This window comes from Myotis nattereri (genome assembly GCF_964212035.1).
Source record: "Myotis nattereri genome assembly, chromosome: X".
NCBI lineage: Eukaryota > Metazoa > Chordata > Mammalia > Chiroptera > Vespertilionidae > Myotis > Myotis nattereri.
This window is the reverse complement of record NC_138078.1, coordinates 3,869,642-3,895,218: the sequence shown is the minus strand read 5'-3', so window position 1 is coordinate 3,895,218 and position 25,577 is coordinate 3,869,642. Positions and strand designations below refer to the sequence as shown.

Sequence of the window (25,577 nt, the reverse complement as noted above, 5' to 3'; positions counted from 1 at the left end):
AATCTAGTCTGAACAACAGAGGTAGCCAAGTGATCAGACTGTCTCTCCAGTCATCAGTGAAGTGACAATTTGGACTCAATATGACTATTCGGTAATCATCCAGTTTGCCCTAAGAATTCAACTAGCTGTCGGGGTTGGCGTCGACTTGGTTTTAACCAACCAGTCATTCTGTTCTCTCACACTCTGAAGGCTCTGTTTTCTGCTCTAATGGAGCTGCCAGTGGCATGGCTGGCCTCTTTCTGGAATGGTTTTATTGATGCCTCAACATTCGGCCCCTCCAGGTTCCCCCGGATCTGCAGAACGAGGTGCTGGTCAGCCTGCTGCAGACCGACCCGGACGTGGTGGACTATTTGCTCAGAAGAAAGGCCTCCCAGTCCTCGTGAGTATGCCAGTTCCTCCAGCCGCTTGGCAATTTCTCTTTCCATTTCAGAAGAGTTAGAAAAGTTTACATAGCCCTGACCGGTTTGGCTCAGTGGAGAGAGCGTTGGCCTGCGGACTCAAGGGTCCCAGGTTCGAATCCGGTCAGGGGCATGTACCTTGGTTGCGGGCACATCCCCAGTAGGGGGCGTGCAGGAGGCAGCTGATCGATGTTTCTCTCTCATGGATGTTTCTAACTCTCTATCCCTCTCCCTTCCTCTCTGTAAAAAAATCAAGAAAATATATTTTTTTTTAAAGAAAAGTTTACATAACCATGCAGGGTGATTTGAAGTGGCACTTTGGCAACTGGCACACCTCACTAGACACTGCTTCGGCCCCACTGATCCACTTATTGCATTAGGAACTGCTTGACAGGATTTTTTTCATTTTCATGTTTGGCTTTTTGTAGTCCCTTGACGTCCTTTGGACTGTGTTTAACAGCAAAAAAAAAAAATAAAATAAAATAAGCACCAAGTCCCTGGCAAGAAGCTCCAGGGGCTGACTAGGAGGCACATTAGTGATTCTCCTTGCAGAATTCTGATAACTATTCTTAGGGGCCCTTACGGCTGAGCCTGCCTGAGTCTGACATGTGTAATTTACCAGCACGAGTGACGCATCGCCAAACCGCCAGACAGGCCCCAGCCCAGGCCCAGGTGCCATTTGAAATTACAGTAGGCACCGTCTTGACTCCCCCGCCCTCTCTCGCTGGCATCCTTTGGATAAAAATACACGCTGGGCTCCACGTGCACCGTAGTTGTAAAGAGTAAAATGCAAGCTGTGCTGTGGGCTGCTGTGCCACTATTTTTGCCCCAAACCAGGAGCACTGGAATTTTACATTAGTCAGATTTTCTGATTCATTGAAACCATTTGCTACAGAGGCAGAGGATATGGGGGTATTGAGCACTTGTCAATCCAGTTAAGGGGTAATAGTGCATCCATTACCAGGAGCGGTGTTGCCACCATGACCCCCAGCTTTACATTTGTGACAGAAAAAGTTGTTGCCCTAGCCCAGTGGTCGGCAAACTGTGGCTCGAGAGCCACATGCGGCTCTTTGGCCCCTTGAGTGTGGCTCTTCCACAAAATACCGACTTCTGAGCATGGGCCACGAAGTTTCAATCGCACTGTATGTGTGCGCCCGCATGTGGTATTTTGTGGAAGAGCCACACTCAAGGGGCCAAAGAGCCGCATGTGGCTCGCGAGCCGCCGTTTGCCGACCACTGCCCTAGCCAGTTTGGCTCAGTGGATAGAGCGTCAACCTGCGGACCAAAGGGTCCTGGGTTTGATTCTGGTCAAGGGCACGTACCTCGGGTGCAGGCTTTTCCCCAGTCTGGGCCCTGGTCAGGCATGCAGGAGGCAAGCAGCCGGTGTGTTTCTCTCACATCGATGTTTCTCTGTGGCTTTCCCTCCTTTCCACTCGCTCTAAAAAATCAATGGAAAAATATCCTCGGATGAGGAATAACAAAAAAGGAAAAGTTGTTGTTAATCTCTCATGAAAGTATCATTTATGTTGTGCTTTTACTCTACGAAACTTCAACAATTCTATAACACATTTTCCCCAATGTTTTATTATCTCTGAGGTTGAGATTCACCCTGTAATCAATGGCATGTCCTAATTTAATTCATAGCATTTTTTTCTTTCTTAAATGTATATAAAATAATGGTAAATCCCTGTGGTCGGGAAACTGCAGCTCTCGAGCCACATGCGGCTCTTTGGCCCCTTGAGTGTGGCTCTTCCTAAGCCTTAGGAGTACCCTAATGAAGTTAATAACAATGTGCCTACCTATATAGTTTAAGTTTAAAAAATTTGGCTCTCAAAAGAAATTTCAGTCATTGTACTGTTGATATTTGGCTCTGTTGACTAATGAGATTGCCGACCACTGGTATATCCTATTCAATGATATCTTAGAAACATCAACACATGTGAAAGTGTCTCTTTATGCTGACGCCAAATGTGATGTGTTAATTTTCCTTTAAAACTACTTCATATACAAAAATATTATATTCTTGAGAGAAATTTGGTGAAAAGGAATTCTGCGCTGCTCAGACCTCCTTCGTTCCTGGGTCATTACACTAATAGCTCTGCTAAATCCAGCTGCCTGTCTCCTGCAGAGCCGGGAGCAGTTTTAATTGGCTCATCCTTTCAAGTGCACTTTGGAAAAGCGTCTCTATGCTGATCATTATCAGGCCTGTGGTGGAAGGAAGACATTCTGCCCAATTCAAGGCCCAAGAGGTGCGAGCGAATGAAAGCGCCCTCCAATTACACAAATTGGCTGGCATTTCATGGTCTTGCTTTTCACATCAGAGAATTAGGTTCACTTAAAAATTTCCTAGAATTGGAACTGTCATCCAGGTAGAAGTTCTCATTTGAAAGATCACATGGCTTTTCTTCACAGTATAACTCGCATCACCAGAATTTTAATGAACTCGCTTGCTTCCCTTCTCCGCGCAAGAGAACGTATCAGAGGGCACGTCTACTTGCGAATCGCTCATTAAGCTGCATTTGTAACATTTCGTGGCTACTTGCGGGGGCAGCTAGAAAACACACCTAAAACAACCCTGGTTTTGACTCGCCAATTTTCTGTTGTTATATGGCATTAGACTTTGAAGGATGGTTGATAAGTAGTTATTTTTATGTGTTTTTCGAGTATGTTCTTTGCATAGAAATGCCAGGAAATGAACCTTTTATTCTTTACTCTAGCGTCTTCTTTTCGCTATCCCTGTGAAAATGGGAATTGTAAGGTCGGGGCAGGCTGACCCTAGAGCATCGGTTCTCAACCTGTGGGTCGCGACCCCTTTGGGGGGGGGGGTCGAACGACCCTTTCACAGGGGTCGCCTAAGACCATAGGAAAACACATCTATAATTACATATTGTTTTTGTGATGAATCACTATGCTTTCATGATGTTCCATTTGTCACAATGAAATTGGGGGTCACCACAACATGAGGAACTGTATGAAGGGGTCGCGGCATTAGGGAGGTTGAGAACCGCTGCTATAGAGCAAGATCTTAGGTGAGTGTCAGGCTCCAGGGAAAAGGGGAGCTCGCGGAGCTCTGTGCTTGGCAGAGGCTGGCATTATCCAACAGGAAACATGGAGAAGCCTTCGTAAGGAGTAGGAGCTTGTTTTTCTCTTCCACGTACAGAGCAAGACACAGCCCAGAAAGTCGATAATGATGGCATAAAGGGAAAATCCATAAATTAATAAATAGGCATTTCTATTTAATGGCCTTTTGAGGCTTGCGAGCCGTATCCCTCAAGCTGCAGGTAGTCTGTTCCTGCCTTACATGCGAGCTTCTCAGACTTTCCTGCGCATCCAGGTCAGCAGGGATCTTGTTAAAATGCTCTTTCTGAACCGGTAGGTGTGGGGGAGGGAGTCTGAGAATCTGGTTTCTCGCAAGCTCCCAGATGATGCTGTGATCCACACTTTGAGCAGCGAAAGCTGCAAACATCAAGACGTGTTCTGGACTTCAGGAGCTCACAGACTTGTAAAGGGTGTCCCAAAATTCACGCAAGATTTGAATTTTGCGTGAGCATTAACAACAACAACAACAAAATAAAAGCCTAATTTTACTTGGTTTATTGAATCAGATTCTAATATCTGTTGCCCTTTGATGTCAGTCCCTTCAATTTGATAAGCATCACCAAGTACCAATGCTGGCCCAGGAGCAGGGACAATGAAGACCAATGAAGACCACGGCTTTGCGTATGTGCCAGCAAAGCCGTGGAGGCCATGGACCCGATGTGCTATTCCATACATAACCCTAGACTGTATACTTTATGAATCAATAACAAATGTACAATTTTTAATTATAAACCTGTGTTTTCTATCAAAATTACTTCTTGCGTGAATTTTGGGACACCTCTTAGAAGGAGGCCGACAAGGGTCAAAATAATAGGAGGTGTGTGATTAAAGATGGCACAGAGTGCAAAGCGAGATGTGCTGGGCCAGCGGGGCTCAGACTTGCCTGCCCAATCAGAACCACCCGGGAGCTTGAAGAACAAGTCCGCCCGGGCACCACCCCTAGAGATTCTGACTCGTTTGTTCTGGAGAGAAGTGTGGCCATGGGGATTTTAAAAAACTCCCCAGGTGGTTCTATTGAGCAGCCAGGGGTGCGAATCTCTGGCTTAGATCCACTGCAATAGACACGACATAGTTCCTGTCACAGGGGGTGAATTTTGACATTGAAAGGGGTCTTTGGGTTGACAAAGGAAGGGAACCAATACTCCACACCATAAATCCACGATAATGCTAGACCACAGTGGTAACGAATGGTAGTGACCCAGCTGCCAGATGGTGCTGGCTACCTTGGTATGTCCATTACCCATCAATAGCACAGCCCTGAATGGAATAACATGCTTCTGACAAGCTTTGGATGCAGAGCCAGAGGGCCTGAGTTCAAGTTTTTGTTCCACTGCTGTTAGCTGTGTGGTCTTAGATGAATAAATTCATCTCTCTCTCTTTCTCAGTTTCCTCATCTGTAAACTACAGATAAAACCTTTATAGAGTTGTGCTATTAGAATAGTATATGTTTTTAGTTTCTTAGTTTTTTAATTTTTTTGTTTAAATATATTTCTTTATTGATTTCAGAGAGGAAGGGAGAAGGAGAGAGAGAGAGAGAAACATCAATGATGAGAGAGTCATTGATCGACTGCCTCCTGCATGTCCCCTACAGGGGATCGAGCCCACAACCCAGGCATGTGCCCTTGACTGGAATTGAACCCAGGACCTTTCAGTCCACAGGCTGATGCTCTATCCACTGAGCCAAACCGGCTAGGGCAATATATGTTTTTAAATAAATGCTACTGATTACTATCATGTCACTTCAAGTTTCACCATTTTCTTCATGTACAACTACTTACCAAAGACGTGGGCATCACTAGATTTTACCTTGCTACCCAGCAGATAACAACCTATGAAGGCAATATGGCATAAGAGAGACTCCATCCACGTTAAGTTGTGCGCAGTGTCTAAAGGCAGCCCACCGCTCTAGCTGTTTTGGCTCAACGAATAGAGCGTTGGCCTGCGCACTGAAGGGTCCCGGGTTTGATTCAGGTCCCTTCGTTGCTGTTTTTTTTCTTGAAGCTTCTGTTCTTTGCCACCAGTTCACATATACCTAAAAAAAGGCTTCAGATTCCTGTGCCCCACGTGAGAACTGCACAAGATTTGGAGTGGAAAAGTAACTTTTCAAAAGAGTGTAGAACCAAGAAAAAGAACAGATTTATTACAACTTCTGTCTTGAAAGATCAAACACTCGGTGGTGCTTGGGAAGTTCCTGTTTTGTTTTGGTGGGAGTTTTTCTCTTCTTTTTGCAACAATAGAATTGGCGGAGTGAAAGGAGGATTCATTATTTTTCTCCTGCTTGTCTACTTACATTTTTGGCGTTGACTGAAACATAATGCCAAAGGGAGAAAAGACATTTCTATTACTAACAATGAAGACTTTAGGTTTTAAAATTGCTTGTCTGGTATATTCATTAGAATGATATGCTCTTTTCTTCAAAGATACTTAAACTAAAAGCCCTTCCTTGGATTTAGGGGTGTAAGGAAATGGGGAATGACAACGGAAGGTTATCAGAGGACAGGGTACGTGGAATACAGGCATTTGCAACAGAACAAGGTGTCATATCTGGGCTGGGACCAGGTTGAGCAAAGGGAGGCAGGCACTCACCGAGGTGCAAAATTTAAGGGTATGCTAAAAAACTCACTCACCAGATAAACAATATTGAGCCCTGGCCAGTGTGGCTCAGTGACTAGAGCATCGGCCTGCAGACCGAAGGGTCCTGAGTTCTATTCTCGGTCAAGGGCACATGTCTGTGTTGCGGGCTCAATCCCCAGTAGGGGACGTGCAGGAGGCAGCTGATGAATGATTCTCTCTCATCATTGATGTTTCTCTCCCTTTCCCTTCCTCTCTGAAATCAATACAAAAATAAAAAGATAAACAATATTGAAATATAATATTTTGAAATCAAAGTTAATGCCAAATATCTCTGATGAACAAAATATCAAAAAAAAATTATAAGACTAGTGCCAGGCCAAGCTAATACTGGAGCCTGAAGCAAAAGGTACCCTGGCTTAAGTGAAAACAAGTCATCAATAATGTCTTATGAATATACTTCTTTGTTTATTTTATTTTCAACTGAGAGAGTTGCTCTATGTGAAAATTTATCTGGACCAAGTCCCAATCTTAAATAATTTTTAATTAAGGTAACCCAAATTAAAATAATGATAAGATTTTGTTTGGGCATATATAAAGCTTTTAAACTTAATATAATATTGTAACTTGTACCTACTTTTCCATTTTTCAACTGTTTTAATATTCTGGGAAATATTCATCATTAAAATTAAATAAAAACATATATACCTCTACAGTATACAGGGCTGAGTAGAGCATTTTCCCTACTGTATACTGGAAACAAAGTCAAAATAAAACAAATTGAACTGCATTTTACATTTCATTGTATTTAATTCTGTTAGCGGCCTTCACAGAGTTTTTACTGAAATTGCCCCTCCCCCTCTCCAACATAGCAAAACCAGTGACCAGCCAATCAGGACCAGGGGTGAAGACCCATAGTTGGCTTAAAGGATAAAATTTCAGAACTGGAAAGTAATTTTTTTGTTGAGTTAGATGTTTCTCCTTATGTCCATTGGTTATGCTTATATGCATGCATACAAATCCTTTAGATGTTTCTCCTATTGAATAATAACTATCTTCATGATATGGAGGAATATTAGGCCTTCTCATAATTTAAAGGCAACACATGTAAATTATCAAATAAATATTTACTTTAATCTTTCAGTGATTGTCATTCAAAAGGTCTTCTTTTATAAAACCATGGGTGTTCAAAGATGGACTATAATTTCTGTTTTCCTTTTACTAGGATTTGTAAAGATCAAAACAGTTCTCAGGAAATTTTCAGAGACAAGAAATTGGGCTTTACCAGTAGAGCAATGAATCTTATTGACAGGCAGTAGGTGGTGACGTCAACTGTCATGTTCCATTCATTGGAAATTATGAAGCATAAAACACACACACACACACACACACACACACACACACACACACACCCCACTCCATTCCAGAAAGCCTTTTTATCCAATTACAGGAAAAACCTATATGGAATAGAGAATCCCATGATGGAAAACTCCAAAAAAGTATAAGTGTACCGTCTGTGGAAAGGCAATTTAAGATGGAAGGAGAGAATTTATCATATCACCTCTTTCTTCCAGCACCTTACTGTGCTTCTCAGCTCCTTTACAGACTGGCAAAACATCGATTGGGAGATGTTTAATGAGGCATACTAGAAATGAAATGAATAAAGTCATTATTGTTTTCTCTTTACCTCTCATCAATTCTTCCATGTGCCAGGACTGTTAGGAAGGACTTAATAAAGGGTGTCCCAAAATTCACACAAGAAGTAATTTTGATAGAAAACACAGGTTTATAGTTAAAAATTGTAAATTTTTTATTGATTCATAAAGTACACAGTATAGGGTTGTGTATGGAATAGCACATCGGGTCCATGGCCTCCACAGCTTTGCTGGCACATACACAAAGCCGTGGTCTTCATTGGTCTTCCTTGTCCCTGCTCCTGGGCCATCATTGGTACTTGGTCATGCTTATCAAATTGAAGGCATTGAAATCAAAGGGCAACAGATATTAGATCTGATTCAATGAACCAAGTCAAATTAGGCTTTTACTTTTTGTTGTTGTTGTTGATGCTCACGCAAAATTCAAATCTTGCGTGAATTTTGGGGACACCCTTTACAAGCTAGAAATGAGTGGAGCAATTTCACCAAAGCCCTGGGCAAGTTCTAATGCCGGGGAGCTACTTTCATCTCCCGGTAGGGAGTTTGGATCTATGTCTGCTTCTCCTCGGGGCAGGCTGCCTTTGTCCCTAGGATTCTGCGTAAGGGATGCTTTGCAGAACTGAGTTTGATTCATGGGAAAATCCCCCATCGATCCAGAGCTGCTGTGGCAGTGGATTCCTTTCCCAGTACCATTCATAACGTCTGAGATGGTTCTGTGCTTTGCTTCCAACAGACTGAGGTTTATCAGTTGAGCCAAGAATGAAGCCAACTCAAGTTTGCAATCTCCACGGATGTTTCTCACTGGCGTAGCTCCTCCAGGAGCTGGGTCAGCCACATCCGCTGATTGAACCGGAGTTTTCCATTTATCCACAGAACGAGTTCTGTGCCTCCAGCTGCAGGGCAGGCCTGCCCACAGTGCCCTGCCGGTGTGTTTACACCCTGACATGGAGGGACCAGCTAAGGGTGAGAAAGCGATTCACTCTCCATGTCCATCTCATGCTTCGTGGATTAGCTGAGAGTAGCCATGCATGCTACGGATGATCCTGGGGTTGGCAGGTCTCATGAGGAATCCATCCATTCATGGGAGCAAGCCCATGTCAGCGGGCAACCCATCCACCAGATTTCCAACCTCAAACCCATCACACCCCAAGACGTACAATAAGGCCACTGTCTTTTAAACTATTCTCATCTAGTGAATCACTGGTTAGGGTCAATATTTTATATAAATTAATACATGAATATTTTATTGCCTTAACTTGGAGCACTGAAGTTCAAATTGTCTTCATGGAGTGGAATCCTCTTAGAGGCAAATCCTGGAGAAGACATTGGTGGCTGCTTATCTTATGTTTTCAGAGATCCCCAAACGGAAGTCCTAGACTTTTTTTCCAATAGATTTAATGCTAAAGCAATGAAATGACACGAAAATTTCTTAAAACTCTGAGCTGCCTATGTTGTAGGGAGAATCCTGAGGTGTAAATAAAATAGTTTTCATTGGTGGGCTCTCATTTGGAGAGACAGGTCTTGGATTAGGGGTTCTTAGGCAACTATGGCCACCATCTCACTGACCCCAGCTGTGGTCACTTTGATGGCTTGACTTAGGAGAATGTACGAGAAGGGCAGAGAAAGACAGGCTGGCCTCTCCTGTCCCCTCCTCACCTTAACACGTTCTGATCAATAACCAAACTCCATTCAGTGATCTGGATCCTGCTGATGGAGCTCACTGGCCTGGGCACACTCTCCCTCCTTTACTCAGCTGTGGTCCCAATCACCTCAAGGTCAAGACCACTCCATTTACCCCCCCTGCCAGCCAGTGCAGAGGTTTGGGCCATTATTTGTGGTGTCTCTCCTGATTTGGCGTAGTAGATCCTTGACCCGCAGTCGCATGTATAGCTTGAGGAAGAGAAGGTTGGTTTGGTATCCGAGGTTCTCAAACTTCCCATGCATCAAAATGAGCTGGAAAGCTTTTTGCAATACAGTTTGCTAGCCCCATGTCCAGACAGTCCCTTTCGGTAGGCAGTTTCACGGCGGGGAGGTGGGGGGGGGGCAACCTGTACAGTCGCACAGGACCCCACACTTAGAAGAAGCCCACGTTTGGCTTAATGATCTGCTCTCACCATCATGAAATTCTTAATTATTTTTTAACTTGGGGCCCTGCCTGTTCATTTTTCACTGGGCCCCATATAGTATAGCCAGTCCTGTCAGTAGGCCTAGAATGGAGCTTGAGAATTTGCATTTCCAACAAGTTTCTTTGCAGAGTCAGCCCAAAGAACAGAGGAAAGGGACAGTGGCTCCACCTCCTCCTCTCTCACCCCTGCTTGATAAGATCTGATCATAACCATGAAAATGGAGGAAGAAAGAGTGTCGCAGTTTCTGTTATTTTTGTTATGATTATTATTATTGTTCTTGTTTTATTTTAACCAAACTGAATGTTCTCATGAAGCATGCTGCCCTTTCAGTCCCCCCAACAATTAATGTGGGTGTGACTTCCCTGTCTGAATGTCCATCCAAAAACAATTTATTGGAGCGACTTGAAAAAAATATGTAAAGTGGAACAATACTATGGTAAGTAATTTGAGAAACTGGGGACAGGAAAACAATGGAGTGAGAAGATGAGATGCAGTTGGGGTGTGAAACACACAGACGCAAACCAGAAGCTCCAGGACACCAACTCGAGGGGAGCCCCAATTCCACAGAGCCTTTTAGCACTCATTGCAAAGTCAGATACATTATTATTACACTAGAGGCCCGGTGCAGGAATTCGTGCACAGGTGGGAGCCCTCAGCCTGGCTGACAATGGGGGCCAATCGGGACCATCTTGCCCAGTCCAGATTTGGGTCAGCCAGCCAGAGGGAGGGACCGTGGAAGGTTGGCCACTGACCACATAGTGACCGGTCATTCAGTTGACCAGTTGTAACAATCGCTTAGGCATATATATATCCTATATAATAAAAGGCTAATATGCAAATAGACCAAACGGTGGAACAACCGAACAACCGGTCGCTATGAGGTGTGCTGACCACCAGGAGGCACGCACAGAACATGGCAGTCATCGGCCACAGCGGAATGGTGGAGCAGGTGAGCAGGGACGCCAGACCAAGGCGAGGCTCTGGTCACTGTCATTGGGGTGAGCCTCTGGTGGTTACTGAAAATTCTTTGCTCCCGTGCGCCACGGTCCCACCTGGCACTCACACCTGCTGCTGGCACTGGCCCTGCTCGCACCCACTGCCGATGCCAGAGCTGCCACTCACACCCGCTGCCAGTGCCTGGCGCCAGCCCCTATCACCCAGCGCTGTCAGCAGGTGCGAGTGGTGGCTGCCGGCCCCGATCACCTTTCAGGGCTTCTCCACCTCCCCCTGCTCCTGAGAGGCAATTGGGGCAGCAGCCGCCACTCACACCTGCTGTTGGTGCCAGCCCCAATCACTCTGCACCATCAGCAGATGCGAGCAGGGCTGGCACCATCAGCATGTGGGAGCCGCAGTGGCGGGAGCGGGGCTACTGGCAGACGGGACCGGGGGCCACAGTGGGAGGGGCCGAGACCCGCCCCTGTGCCCACCACAGTCTCACAGCCCACGGTTCCTTTCAAGGTGCATGAATTCGTGCACTGGGCCCCTAGTATATATATATATGATGCATGGTTCCATAGGGTTCAATAGCCTACTTGTTTGGTAGAAACCCAAATGTCTCTAGTACTGAGACATAAGAGAAACTTCTTACATAGGGTAAGTGTCTTTATGCACATAACCATTGCCTGAATCTGCAAGTTATTTTGTTGAATGTATTTTCTTCTGTATGTTTTATAAGACAGATGAGCAAGACATGAGACAAAACTAGGGGGTTCTCTGTGAGCTAAAATATGACCATTCTAAAGCTTTTTTCCCAATATGAGGGGTCAAAAAGGTATTTGTAGCTCTGATAGTTATTTTGTTTTGGCTAATGAATCGGCTTAACTCTCTTTAAAATAAGGCTTTATGTACTCACGATCATTGATATAACACCATGGCTGATAGAGGAGACATTTTCATTAATGACTACAAAAAATGTTAACTAAACAAAGGAAACAACTGAAATTAATCCAGTAATATGATTTCTAGCCCTAATAAGAACATAGAACCCCGATTCCGAGCTGAGCTCCATGTAGCTACCAGTTCGACACATTCACTTTCTCTCCTTTTCATGGTCAAGTTTCCTCACCCAGAGCTAACCCCATGATAACACACGTGTCCAGCTGTTTCGTTTTGTGTTCCCTCCACTAGAATTAGGGAGACTCCTTTCTCTTTGATTAGATATGGAGAAGAAATCGTTTTCCCCCACTTCCCAGCAGAAGTAGTAAGTACCTTTTAGTTCTCTTTCATTCATAGGAAGCCTAAAGTTTCTGGAAAATCATCCACACGGTTGTTGTCTGGCTCTTTCCCATATGGTTGTTTAAAGAGGTCGTAGCTGGTGTGGCTCAGTGGATAGAGCGTCAGCCTGTAGACCAAAGGGTCCCAGGTTTGATTCCAGTCAAGGGCATGTAACTCAGTTGCAGGCTCCGCCCTGGCCCAGGCCCTGGTCGGAGCATGTGCAGGAGACAAGCAATCGATGTGTCTCTCTCACATTGATGTTTCTCTCTGTCTTTCCCTCTCTCTTCCACTCTCCCTAAAAATCAGTGGAAAAATATAATTGGGTGAGGATTAACAAAATAAATAATAGATAGATAGATAGATAGATAGATAGATAGATAGATAGATAGATAAAAAAAATTTTAAAAGATTGTTTAAAGAAAGTGTTCAAGCCCCTGACTGTCTCGGTGACCAGCGACACATGTCACATGCTGCGAGGCCTGTCTCCTGCACGCTAACCCCTGCAGGAAACCCCAGAAGAAGCCAGCCCCCCTGTGAGCACCCTTCCTCCGTGTTGCATGCTCAAAACCATTCGGTGAGGAAAGGGTTACTCGGGCATGTGTTTACCTTCAGATCACAAAAGATTTGTTTTGAAACATTAAACCCAAAGAAAGCGAGGACTAGTAAAGAGAAGAAGTGGGGGGGTAGGGGGGGAAAGAGAGAAGCTTCTGGAATTTTTAATCTGTCATCATTTCCCTTCAAGATGTTGTCAGGGCCACTATTTTGAGGAAGGTAGAGAATACAGATGTTCCCAGGTAAGACTGCAAACACTCTTTTCACGCTCCTGACATTCTCCTTTTCCCATTCCCTTCACATTTTCACTGTTATTTTTGTTGCTGTGACAATTCATGCGCATATGAACTGTAATGGATATGCTAATTAGTACGTTTTATATCTATTTGTAAAAAGGACTAGTGCCTTGTAGAGTCACTTGAGATGTAGTTAAATGCAATGGACACCAATGATAGTCAGATATTTATCTTTTCAGCCATTTTATACATGCCACTGTTGTCACATCATCCTCATTATCATCATTGTCACAGGAAGGATGGACGTACTTACACTAAGTGTGTTTGGCTGGGGGAAGAGAAGTTGTCTATGAAGCCATAATAAACCTCATGTAAAGGCTCAATCATAGTTTTATCTGAATTATTTTTAATTCAGGATATTGAGGAAATTAATAGTTATCTACCAGTTTTTCTTACTTAATAGATAGTGAGCATCAGACATTATTTATTTGTTTTACACACACACACACACACACACACACACACGAAACATACACTCTTATATACTGGATTATGTAAAATCTGAATAGCCTCAGGAACCCTATGGGGAATTCATATTTCAGTTGCTACCACAAACAGAATAAGCCCTTAACACAACACTAAGATCTGAGCCTCTTTTTCATCAACAGTCAGGAATGATTGAGTGATTAGAATATCATTTGACTGAATGGTATCCCATGGCCAGAAAGAATCACTATAATATCAAAATAATGACAAAATATTTTCCACAATCAGTTTGTTCCTATTACCTTAATAAGATAAAAGATTAATTTAAAATTATATTCAGTTAAATGGATGTCTTAAATTCAAGATAATTGATGGTTGCTACATGTACTTTTAGCAAGTGAAATGCTATATTTTAAAGCTATCAAATGTGAATCCCAAATGTCTTAGCCCTGGACATTTTGGCTCAGTGGATAGAGTGTTGGCCCGTGGACTGAAGGGTCCTGGGTTCGATTCCAGTCAAGGGCACGTACCTCGGATACAGGACCCATCCCTGCCCTGGCCGGGGCATTGCAGAAAACAACAAATCGATGTGTTTCTCTCACGTCGATGTTTCTCTCTTTGTGTCTCTCCCCCTCCCTTTCACTCTCTCTAAAAATCAATGGAAAAATATCCTCGGGTGAGGATTAACAAAAAATAAAAATAAAAGAATAAATGTCTTAAAGGCCTTGAATATATATATTCTGTCAAGTTCAGCCTATTTCTAAATTTCTTATTTCGTTATTATTTTAATCAAATATGCAGAATCTTTGATTGCCTGTGTTCGTGAGCACACGCTCCCACACATATAGTCATAAATATGCTTGATGGATCGCAATAATGACATTTCAGCCTTTTGCTCTTTTTCATTCCTTATAATCAATGCCCAGTAGCGACCGTTTGGCACATATACAGCCCTCCCCAGAGTTTGCCCCTGACTCAATTCCCTCTTCAGACATTTCTGTCTTTGGAAAGCCTTTCTTCAAATCATATTTCCAACAGGATGTCGGTCCCTTTTAAGATTCTCCAACGAGTACATTTTGTTCATCTTACCGCAAACAGAATCATCTTTTCTTTTTGACAAGAGGTTTCTGTTTCTTCTGATATTGTAATCTTTTTTTCACCCTTTTCATCATTGGTTGAGCAATCTTCCGTAAGTGTTTAGACCAGCGGTTCTCAACCTGTGGGTCGCGACCCCTTTGGGGGTGGAACGACCCTTTCACAGGGGTCGCCTAAGACCATCGGAAAACACATCTAGAATTACACATTGTTTTGTGATGAATCACTATGCTTTCATCATGTTCAATTTGTAACCATGAAATTGGGGGTCACCACAACATGAGGAACTGTATTAAGGGGTCGCGGCATTAGGAAGGTTGAGAACCACTGGTTTAGACTATAACTTTGAAATGAAAACCAGCGAGTCCAACAGGCATTTCAGCGAGGCACCTTGGACAAGACAGGGATCCACCCCCTCATCCTCCCCTTGCCTTCACCTTGCCATCTCCAGTAACATCTGTTGAGTTGTACTGCCCTCTGCTGGCCATGTCATGGAAACGCTTTCACTGTATGGATGTAGAATCCTGCCCTGAAGGTCTCCTTTGGTTCGTTTCAGCCTGTGTCCATGCATTCTCCTCCTGTCATGTGTGTAACGGTCACATTGTGGGAATCTGTCGCCGATTGTCAGCATCCTCACACGCCTGTCCTTGTCTCCCTGTGCCAGAAGCCCTGACGACATGCTGCGGTCGGAAGTTTCCTTTTCGGTGGGAGGCAGGCATTCATCCACAGACTCCAACAAGGCCTCCAGCGGAGACCTGTCCCCTTATGACAACAACTCCCCCGTGCTGTCCGAGCGCTCCCTGCTGGCTATGCAAGAGAACACGGCCCCGGGGGGCTCGGAGAAGCTGTACAGAGGACCAGAGCAGTACATGCTGGTGGGCCACCTGCCATCATTGAAGTCAAGGGAGAGTTCTCCTGGACCACGGCTTGGAAAAGGTAACGGGGCCTGCGATTGCATGTGGCGTGGGCCCTGCGGACCCTCTCTCCCTCCCTTCCTAGGTTTCTGTTTCTGCAATTCAGAGAGCTTTTATTTATTTTTTAAATATATTTTATTGATTTTTTACAGAGAGGAAGGGAGAGGGATAGAGAGTTAGAAACATCGATGAGAGAGAAACATCGATCAGCCGCCTCCTGCACACCACCTCCTGGGGATGTGCCCGCAACCGAGGTACATGCCTTTGACCGGAATCGAACCTGGGACCCTTCAGTCCGCAGGCCGATGCTCTATCCACTGAGCCAAACCGGCTAGGTCTCAGAGCTTTTACTGAGTATGGCTGAAGATGTTCTCCAGGAAGAGGAAGGCGTGGTGAGCCTAGTCATCTCTTGGAGCAGTGGTTCTCAACCTTCCTAAGGCCGCGACCCTTGAATACAGTTCCTCATGTTGTGGTGACCTCCAACCATAAAATTATTTTCGTTGCTACTTCATAACTGTCATGTTGCTACTGTTATGAATCGCCATGGAACTATCTGATATGCAGGATGGATTTTCATGGTTACACATTGAACATAGTGAAAGCATAGTGATGAATCACAAAAACAATATGTGATTATATATGTGTTTTCCGATGGTCTTAGGCAACCCCCAAAGGGGTCGCGACCCACAGGTTGAGAACCGCTGTCTTGGAGGGTCTGGGAAGCAGCCTCCTGTCCAGAGAGCGATATTCCCAGCTGACTCTTTTCCTTCCAGCATCCCAGGAACTCCGTGTGTCCTAGAGTTTGGGTGCATATTTGCGAAGTCTAAGATGTCATCCAATTATTGCTGTTACTCTTCTAAAGAGAACAGACTGAGCCTACTATATAACAAGACATCGTGTTCCAGAAAGAACATAATGTTAGTCTCCAGGGAGATCAACATTTTTAGGCAAAATAAGGGTTTCATGGTCAAATACGTTGGGGAATGGCTGGATTCACCAAGTTAATGGTGTCTCTATTGTACAATTTCTCAAAGTCTTAAAAGCACTAATGGTCACCATTGAATAGCTGCATTGGGAGGGAGCGTGTGGTTTGCAGCTTTTCCCACATGTATTTGGCCACTGGATGTTTCCTTGTTCTTTCCCTCCGTAGAGGAATTCCTTGGGGCCGGGACTTAGCAGGACACTCATCTATAATAATAAAAGCATAATATGCTAATTAGACTGGACGACCTTCCAGACAAAGCCGGGGCTGTGAGGGCCAAGCCCCTTGCACAAATTTTGTGCATGGGGCCTCTAGTTAAGTAATAATTAGAAGACACAGTACAAATTTTTGCTACTTTATCGTAAATTTACCATTTAACCCGAAGAGTCACTCTGAAAGGATTCTGTGTGCATGTTTTTAAATCATAGCATCTTTATTTTATTTTACAAATATTCCTGTCAAAATAACTTTAAAAATGAATAACAAGCAGAAACCGGTTTGGCTCAGTGGATAGAGCGTCGGCCTGTGGACTGGAGGGTCCCAGGTTCGGTTCCAGTCAGGGGCATGTGCCTGGGTTGCGGGCACATCCCCAGTGGGGAGTGTGCAGGAGGCAGCTGATCGATGTTTCTCTCTCATCGATGTTTCTAACTCTCTATCTCTCTCCCTTCCTCTCTGTAAAAAATCAATAAAATATATTTTTTAGAAAATGAATAACAAAAGCAGTAACCCATGTTTCCATCAGGCATTAAATTTATTTTCCAAATGTGAAACTTTATTTTCCTAGTCCTTGTTCATATGCATACATAATGGTACATATTTTTTTCATAGTATGGCTACTTTTTTAAAAAATTTTTATTGATTTCCAAGAGATAGGGAAAGGGAGAGAGAGAAACATCAATGATGAGAGAGAATCATGGATCGACTGCCTCTTTGATGTAATAGTTGATATCTAAGTTTTGCCCTTTTAAATTAGTGGCAGGTTTCCCATATATAATATTCTCTGAAGCAACAACAAAAAGGGCGATCGGAAGAGAACTTTGCTGTCAGGAGAGGCGAGGCATACTCGGGTTTCTAAACACAGATTCAAACTGATCTTATTAGACAAGTTCACACCAGGAAAGCTTGATTCTGTCCTCCCAGCGTCAGTGTCTTTGCCCCTTAGCTCAGTGGTTCTCAACCTGGGCTGCACATTAGAATCACCTGGGAATCTGTTTAAAATCCTGATTTCTGGGCCTCATCCTCCGGAAATTCTGTTTCTTTGTTATTCATGTTGTGGCCCCACCCCATCACAAAGGAACAGAATTTCCGGAGGATGAGGCCCAGAAATCAGGATTTGAAACAGATTCCCAGGTGATTCTCATGTGCATCCCAGGTTGAGAACCACTGCCTTAGTTGTTTAGTGTAGCCCAGTGATGGCGAACCTATGACACGCGTGTCAGAGGTGACACGCGAACTCATTTTTTTGGTTGATTTTTCTTTGTTAAATGGCATTGAACTATATAAAATAAATATCAAAAATAGAAGTCTTTGTTTTACTGTGGTTGCAAATATCAAAAAATTTCTATATGTGACACGGCACCAGAGTTAAGTTAGGGTTTTTCAAAATGCTGACACGCCGAGCTCAAAAGGTTCGCCATCGCTGATGTAGGCAAAGATCCACATGGGCTCTGACTCATTAGCAGGTGGACTAAGGCCCACATTAGCTCTTTTCATCCATGTACTATCTTGGCAAACTCTAACACTGTGCTTCTCAATGGTGCCCCCGGGAGACATGTGACGATGTCAGGAGGCATTTTTCAGGGTCACACTTGGCATCTGATGGGTAGAGGTCCGGGTGGCTGCTCGGACACATCCTGTCTCATCTGTAGCTTGCTCCCTGGAAATAATTTCACCCCGAGGGAACTAGAAGCACATAGTGTTGGCATCCAATGACAAGAGCACTGGGTTTGGATGACCTGCTCTGCCACTTTCTACATGCAACACCTTAAGTGAGTGATAGAGTTTTTCAGAGTCCCATTTCCTCCTCCTAGGAATACTAAGACAGCCTGGCCGGTGTGGCTCAGTGGTTGAGCCTCAACCTATGAACCAGGGAACATGCCCGGGTTGCGGGCTCAATCCCCAGTAAGGGGCGTGCAGGAGGCAGTTGATCCATGATTCTCTCTCATCATTGATGTTTCTCTCTCTCTTTCTCTCTCTCTCTCTCTCTCTCTCTCTCTCTCTCTCTCTCTCTCTCTCCTCTCTCCCTTCCTCTCTGAAATCAACATAGATATACTAAGACAGATAGCAGAGTTACTTCATAAGTTTAATTAGCTAATCCATATAAAGTTCTTAACAAAAAACTTGGCATGTGATAACCATTCGGTAATTCTTTATAAATAAATTATTGTTGAAAGTTTTACATATGTCTTTTTCCCCCATTGACCGCTCCCGACTGCTCCTGCCCCCAGCTTTTAAGTTTGGGGTTCAGTGAGAGAATACATGTGAACTGCAGAACACACGGAAGCACCCAGTAGACATTTGCTTCTAGAAATTATCATTATGGCCAAAACCGGTTTGGCTCAGTGGATAGAGCGTCGGCCTGCGGACTGAAGGGTCCCAGGTTCGATTCCGGTCAGGGGCATGTACCTGGGTTGCGGGCACATCCCCAGTAGGGAGTGTGCAGGAGGCAGCTGATCGATGTTTCTCTCTCATCGATGTTTCTAACTCTCTATCTCTCTCCCTTCCTCTCTGTAAAAAATCAATAAAATATATTTTTAAAAAAAAGAAATTATCATTATGATCATATCACAGGGCTGTAGTGAGGACTCTATGAGGTGGTAAGAAGACATAAAATAGCGCCTTAATCAGTAAATATTTATGGGCAGACTAAGAGGATGTATGAATGAGTACATGCAGGGATGAATCTGTTGACACCAATAGCGGAGTATTCCTGAGGGTAATACTAGATATAGGAACTATAACTGCTGTTCCTCTATCTCTCTGTTAATGTGGCTAGAGCTCTTGCCACTCATCATCATTGTATTCCTTTCCTATCACTGCTGTAACGAATGACCACAAACTTAGTGACTTAAAACTACACACAACTTTATCTTAGATAGGGTGTCCCAAAATTCCCGCAAGATTTGCAATTCAATTCAATTGCAAATCTTGCGGGAATTTTGGGACACCCTATAGTTCTGGATGTCAGAAGTCTACAACAGGTCAGCAGCGCTGCATTCCTTCTGGGGACCCCAGGGAAGATCTGCTGCCTTGCCTCCTCCAGCTTCTAAAGGCGGCCTGCATTCTTTGGCTCCTGGCCCTTTCCTCCATCTTTAAAGCCATCAACACATCATCTTCTCTCCTGCCTCCCTTTTATAAGGATCCGTGTGATGACATTGGGCCCACCCAGATCAGCCCAGACCCTCTCCTGATCTCAAGATCCATAACAATCATGCCTGCAAAGTCCCCTTTGAATATAACATCCTTTCAGGTTCTGGGGTCCTGTCACAGGCATCTTTGGGGGGCCCTTATTCTGTCTACCACAACCATAATATAGAAAGAGCCTTTTTGTAAATCCCAAACGGAATACGCCTGAAAAAGGGCAGGTCTGCCTCGTATTCTGTTTTGTGTCCATCACACTCTCAAATACAGTACTTTGCACAGAAGTGATGTGCATTGATTGGTGTATTGATTTTTGCTCCTCGGTTTTCCTTGTGAATTACATACCTTTGAATACATTTTTTCCTAGATATGTCTGAGGAACCTTTCAATATCTGGGGAACTTGGCATTCAACATTGAAGAGTGGATCCAAAGACCCAGGAATGACAGGTGAAGTATTATTTTTCAAAATGTTTATCGCATTTGCTTTGAAAATGAATGTCCTTTCATCTTTGCCTTGTTATCATAGTACATGCTTGTCAAAAATTATTTGCAGCCCTAAGTGGTTTGGCTCAGTGGATAGAGCGTCGGCTTGCGGACTGAAAGGTCCCAGGTTCGATTCCGGTCAAGGGCATGTACCTGGGTTGCGGGCACATCCCCAGTAGGAGATGTGCAGGAGGCAGCTGATCGATGTTTCTCTCTCATTGATGTTTCTAGCTCTCTATCCCTCTCCCTTCCTCTCTGTAAAAAATCAATAAAATATATATAAAAAATTATTTGCGAAATGCTGAGAATAGGGGGATAGGATAAAGCTGCCCTTAGCCTTTCCACCCAAATATGTCAATCTCTGACTAGATTTCATGTCATTTCCCTTGCAAGAGTTTGTAAACATGGCTAAAATCATTCTGTCTCTGCAACTCTACATTATTTAACTTCCATTTCCCGGTTGTCCTCCATGATTATTGGTAAGGGCCACTGCGTACTTCAGAGTGCATAGTCATCGCTAACCACCCAATGCCTGGACAACGGGGTTGTTTCCATTTTCTTGTTGTTCTTGCAATAAATTAATGCTGTCAGGAACTCCTTTTATGTACACTTTTTAAATGTTTTTATTAATTTTTTAAAAATTCCTTATTGTTGAAAGTTTTACATATGTCTGTTTCCTCCATTGACCTCTCCCGCCTGCTCCTGCCCCAGTTTTTATTGATTTTTAGAGTGAGAGGAAGGGAGAGAGAGAGAGAAACATTACAGAGGGAGAATCATGGACGGCTGCCTCCTGCACGCCCCCTACTGGGGATCGAGCCAGCAACCCGGGCATGGGCCCTGACCGGGAGTTCAACCGTGACCTCATGGTCAATGGATCGTCACTGAACCCCTGAGACACACTGGCTGGGCTTATGTACATTCTTGCATTTGAAATTATTGTTGGGGTCACAAAATTTTGGGAAGAAAGTTATAAATTCAGATTAGGAAAGTGAATCACAAATCACAGATCTGAGAGGTACACAGTCACTTCATGTTCCCTGTTGGGCGCGTGAGTTTGTTCTCTGGGAGCTGCAGGTGGCCGCCCTGTCTGTGCCTCTTTAACCTTATCAGCATGACAAGTCATTGGCTTTGCATTTTTGCCAACTTAACAAACAAAATGGCATTGCTTTTTTTAAAAATGTATTGGGGTGACATTGGTTAATAACATTATATAGGTCTCAGGTATACAATTCTAGGATACATCACCTACATATTGTATTGTGTGTTCACGACTCAAAATCTTAGTTTCCCTCTGTCATCATATATTTCACCTTCTTTACTCTCTTCGTCCTCCCCTCACCCCCCACCCTCTCTGGTAACCACCATACTGTTGTCTGTGTCCATTCATTTATTTATTTGTTGCTTTCTGTTTTATATCCCACAAATGAGTGAGATCATGTGGTTCTTGTCCTTTTCCATTGGACTTATTTCGCTTAACATGGTACTCTCAGGATCCATCCGTGCTATCGCAGATGGCAGTATTTCATCCTTATAATGGTTGAGGGGTATTCCATTGTCTTCTTTTCATTTGCATTTCTTTCTCATCAGCATTTTTCGGTCTTTCTATTAATTTACTGAATTTTCCTCCATTGAGTTATCATTTATGTCATTGGCTATTTATGTGTGCTAATGTTTTAAAAATTGATTCTTACGAACTCTTCCTCTAATAAAGATGTTAACCCTTTGTCTGTGTTGTTTGCCACTGATATTATGCCTTGCATTTTTTCTCACTTTGGATATCTGGAATGTTCTTAGGTTTCACATAATTAAGTCTATCAGTATCTCTTTTTGTGAATTTTTTACAAAATTAATCTTTACTAAGCATTGGATAGTCATCTATATGCCTTTCACTTTCATAGTATTTCATTCTTTTACCTTAATTCTTTAATCCATATGAAGTATATGTTAGTTTATAGCATTAAGTGTGTAAACTGTTTTTATGAAATATATTTTTTTATTGATTTTTAGAGAAAGAGGAAGGGAGAGGGAGGGGAGAGATAGAAACATCGATGAGATGAGAAACATTGATCGGCTACCTCCTGCATGCCCCCTACTGGGGATCTAGCCTGCAACCCAGGGATGTGCCCTGACCGTGAATTGAACCGTGACCTCTTGGTTCCTGGGTCAATGCCCAACCACTGAGCCACACCAGCTGGGCCAAATGAGTGTTTTAGATTCAATTCATTTATTCCTGCAGCTTTTATTGATATGATAGAAACATGAAAACATTATTTATGTCTCCTCTGGATTGCAAATTGCACTGAGCAGGAAGGGAGCAGAGAAGTAAGTGTTCCCAGCCAGGTTGAGGGGGCCTTTTCTGAAATGTCAATTAGCGACAAGGACTGTTGAATCTCATGTGCTAGCTAACCTGTCAGAGTCTAGGCATCTATATTTGGAGCTGCTACAGCAATTGTGTCCATAATCAAAAAGTGTAGCCCTAGCTGGTTTGGTTCAGTGGATAGAGCGTCGGCCTGCGGACCAAAGGGTTTGATTCCTGTCAAGGGCACATGCCTCGTTTGCAGATCCCGGGGCCTGGTCAGGGTGGGCGCAGGAGGCAACCAATCAGTTTGTGTCTCTCACAATGATGTTTCTCTCTGTCTCTTCCTCTCCCTTCCGCTCCCTAAAAATCATTGGAAAAATATCCTGGGGTGAGAATTAACAACAACAACAAAAAAGTGTCATTTTTTTTTTTTACTAGGAAGTCTTTTACTTCGCCCAGGCTGTGGTCGGCAAACTGCGGCTCGCGAGCCACATGCGGCTCTTTGGCCCCTTGAGTGTGGCTCTTCCTAAGCCTTAGGAGAACCCCAATTAAGTGAATAACCATGTACCTACCTATATAGTTTAAGTTTAAAAAATTTGGCTCTCAAAAGACATTTCAATTGTTGTCCTGTTGCTATTTGGCTCTGTTGGCTAATGAGTTTGCCGACCACTGGGTCCCAGCGGCACCTGAGAATGCCCTGTGCTTTTTCAGTCCTCGGAGCTGGCAGGGAAGGAAGCACCAGGGCACCTGAACCGAGATTCTCGACCCTAATTCCATGTCTTGCCCTTCTCTCTGGCTTCCAGGTTCCTATGGAGACATTTTTGAAAGCAGCTCCCTCCGACCGGGGCCGTGCTCCCTTTCTCAAGGGAACCTGTCCTCACATTGGCCCCGGTGGCAGGGGAGCCCCACAGAACTGGACAGTGGCCCGCAGGCCATCCGAAGGACTCAGACCACGGCCACCATCCCGGAGTGCCGGGCCCACCCTCCAGTGTCCCGTGTGTGTAGCACGCCCCACATCCAGGGCGGCGGCAGGAGGTGGGAGCTGGCCACGCCCAGGCCGGAGCTGGCCACGCCCATATCGGAGCTGGTCACGCCCAGGCCGGAGCTGGCCACGCCCAGGCCGGAGCTGGCCACGCCCAGGCCGGAGCTGGCCACGCCCAGGTCGGAGCAGTATTTGACTCTGAGCAGCATGGAAGACCTCGCCGAGAGCGACCTGAACGTGGCCTGGCTGCCGAGCCGCACCAAGCCTTTGCACCAGAGACCTCGGGAGAGGGCGAGGCCCGACTGCAGGCCGCCGCCTCCTTATCCCGGGCCCGGGAAGCAAGCTGCGGCCCACCAGCCCGCAGAGTCCCCCCTGTGGAGGCGCCAGAGGCCAGAAGAAGCTTCAGGACCGCCCTGGGAGGAGGGAAGCCCAGCAGCCCAGCCCAAACTGAGCAGCGCCTGCTCCGGTCCCGCCAGCGATCAGAACAGTAAGGGCCTGGAGGAACCCAGCTGGCTCGATTGGCAGAGAGACCGGTGGCAGATCTGGGAGCTCTTGTCCGCAGACAACCCCGATGCCCTCCCGGAAACACTGGTATGAGCCCACACCCAGCTTCGGCCCTCACGTCCCAACAGCCTTCTTCCACTCCGGAAGGAAAAGAGTTGGTGTTGGTCAATTGGACATTTACTTACTTTTTCTTCTTTTACACTTCAAAAAAAATAACACAAGGGAAACCCAGTTCACTTAAAGATAGAGAGCACTAACACCCTCACCATTTATAATAAGATTCTATTGCATAGCCAGCCTTAGGGAAATACGAAATCATAAACGGATGGCAGTCTCTAATATATAAACTGCTCACATTGGCTCTAAGATAAAACTCTTGCTTTGGTATAGCTTCATTGTATTTATGTGTCTTCAGTTTTGACTATTGTATATTCTGTAACGGATTATGTATGATAATCATATATGATATATTCACAGAAAACAAAAGGAACATTTTTTAAATCACTTCACTTATACTAAGCAAGGAGATTCTATAGAATGTTCTAGAATATGCACAAGCGGGTTTCTGTGCTTTTGCCATAGCTTTTAAAGAGGAACAGTCCTTCCTTCAATGCCTAAGAGAAACACTAACAAAACAAAGTACAAGAGAGTATGAGAAGCCATATTTTTATATAGTAGAGAGATACAAAAAATATAGCCACTGAATGCTTTTTCATATGGAATATATTTTAAGGAAATATTAGATTTGATATGTTATGGAATATATTTTTGGAATCTGTTTAGAAAGGATTCAGTTTATCAAACAGGAGAAAGGCCGTGCCTAACAAAGAAAGAATAATTAAGAAATCATCCTTCCCATTTTAGGTCAAATTCAATTTCATATAGACCACATATAATATATATTTATAATGTGTAACTTTTATGTACTTTTCAAAACTACAAACTGGAATCCGACTATAAAGTGATTAGAGTATTCAAATTAGAGAACATGGTTTTTCCTTTTGCCCCATAATCAGTATTAACCAAATTATATGCAATGCTTTAAAAGTAAATAATATTGGGAAAAAGACTACAGCTTCGTATTTACATTGTACCAAAGGCTGAGGAAATGTTTTCTTCAGTAATTTTGTGTGTATTGTAAAATGCTCCTTCCGTACTTCATTCTGTGTAGTTACCTTTGAAGTTTTTCAACTGCAAAACTATTTTTGACCAGCAGGTGGCGATTCGCTTCAGTATTTTATGAGATTTTTTTTTCACTTCATAATGTGTATCATAGAAAAATGATTTTTTTTTTTATAAAACATGCTACTCTTAACTTTCATGTTGCCAATGACATTTTCAGTGGTGTTTGTTAAAATTCTGTCTTGTGCCATGAGTAATAAAAAGTTAAGTGAAGGCTTTGTTCTGGGTGTTAAATTCAATGAATGAACTCACGTCCTATTCCATACATACACCCCACACTCCACAAGTACAAATGTATTAAAGATGCCAATACTGCCCTGACCAGTTTGGCTCAGCGGATAGAGCGTTGGCCTGCGGACTGAAGGGTCCCAGGTTCGATTCCGGTCAAGGGCATGCACTGTGGTTGCGGGCACATCCCCAGTGGGGGGGGGGGGGGTG

The 25,577-nt window shown here is 44.0% G+C and overlaps 1 protein-coding gene across 3 annotated transcripts in view; it reads left to right on the top strand.

Annotated features, from left to right (window-relative positions):
• Positions 1-25,344, top strand: part of ARHGAP6 (Rho GTPase activating protein 6) — a gene marked incomplete at its 5' end in the record, with an annotated part of 507,844 nt that extends 482,500 nt beyond the window's left edge. For all 3 annotated transcript variants that reach the window (XM_081080924.1, XM_081080923.1, XM_081080925.1), the window contains 4 exons: positions 282-379; positions 15,097-15,368; positions 20,056-20,136; positions 23,275-25,344. In XM_081080924.1, the coding sequence (XP_080937050.1) occupies positions 282-379; positions 15,097-15,368; positions 20,056-20,136; positions 23,275-24,050 (1,227 nt within the window). In that variant the 3' untranslated portion in view covers positions 24,051-25,344. The remainder of the gene's footprint in view (positions 1-281; positions 380-15,096; positions 15,369-20,055; positions 20,137-23,274) is intronic.
• Positions 25,345-25,577: the final 233 nt, after the last annotated feature.